This window comes from Orycteropus afer, unplaced genomic scaffold (assembly GCF_000298275.1).
Source record: "Orycteropus afer afer isolate SDZICR_OR568_19922 unplaced genomic scaffold, OryAfe1.0 scaffold00610, whole genome shotgun sequence".
Taxonomy (NCBI): Eukaryota; Metazoa; Chordata; class Mammalia; order Tubulidentata; family Orycteropodidae; genus Orycteropus; species Orycteropus afer.
The window spans coordinates 1,036,996-1,038,233 of NW_006922197.1; the positions used below are offsets into that span (position 1 = coordinate 1,036,996).

The window sequence follows — 1,238 nt, forward strand, 5'->3', positions numbered from 1 at the left end:
ATTGACACAGTGACTACAAGGATGGGCTCAAGTATAGCAAGGATTGTGAGGATGGCATCTGGGCAGTGTTTTGGTCTGTTGTATATAAGGTCGCTATGAGTCGGAATCAACTCTATGGCACCTAACAACAACAGCAGCATATTTAATTGGATATATTTTTCAAGCAATGCTTTGCAGGTAAAACAGAAAGATTACATGAAAAAGATTAAGAATGTATCCTATTAATTTTAAGCAACTGATCAGCCAGGACAATGATATGTCAGGAAATATCAACATTAGGGTTAATGAAGTTTATTGTAATAATTACTATCATTTCACATTTCTTACTGGGCAGATTTTCAGTATCATTGTTTGAGGAGTTAGAAACATCATTGACCGATATGCATACATACTCATCTCCCCTCACATTTATATACATACAGATGTATGCATGTGTGGCTATGGACAGCCACTCTCCTGTAACATGATTGTTTCTTATGTGCTCAGATTCTGTGTGATCAATAAACATACAACTGAACTTGTGCAAAACATACAATTAGGAATTTCTGATAAGATGAGGAAATTTTGTCTTCCTTATCCAGGGAGAGTGGAGCCTGGAGACACTGGAGTGACGGTTCATGAGAATAAAGGGGCTGACAGTTGGGTAACACACATCAGTTACTGCAGCCGTGTTCACCAGCCACCAAGCGGGATGATAAAAAGCAGACATAAAAACTTGAAAGATGAGGCAGAGGGTGTAAAAACATACAAAGGTGCTCAACAGGACAAGGATGGTTTGGGTGGCTCTGGTCTCAGGGGAGGATCTGAGGGAGACATTTCTATGAATGTGTTGGGCCCGTTGCTTGTGTCTGTACAGGATAAAAACCATGGAGCCGCTGGCCCAGAGCATGAGGCCCAAAGACACAACATCAGGGAATGGCAACAATGCCGCATACAGTGACTCTGCAGTTTTGTCATGACGAACAGAAGAACAGTATCCATGGTCTTTTTTGCTTGTGATGGATTTGTTGCTCCATTTGCTAGTCAAATACATAGGAAATATGGTATTAACCAACACCTGCAGGAGCCAGCACGGGACAAGGGAGGAGCCAGCGCACTTGGGAGCCTTCACCTTCAGCTCCGCCCACCTGCAGTTCCCAGGGCTGACGGTGACGGCCTGGAAGATACTCAGGAGGCAGGTGCTGCCAAAGGCCACACCCCTGCCCACTCTGTGAATATAGAAAAGAACTTTGCATCCC

The 1,238-nt window shown here is 43.7% G+C and overlaps 1 protein-coding gene across 1 annotated transcript; it reads right to left on the minus strand.

The window, feature by feature from the left end:
- Positions 1-535: 535 nt before the first annotated feature.
- On the minus strand, positions 536-1,231 carry LOC122151604 (vomeronasal type-1 receptor 4-like; the record flags this gene model as incomplete). Its single annotated transcript, XM_042783044.1, has 1 exon — positions 536-1,231. A coding segment is annotated over one exon (696 nt), but the record flags the coding sequence as incomplete, so codon positions are not given.
- Between the last annotated feature and the right edge of the window lie 7 nt (positions 1,232-1,238).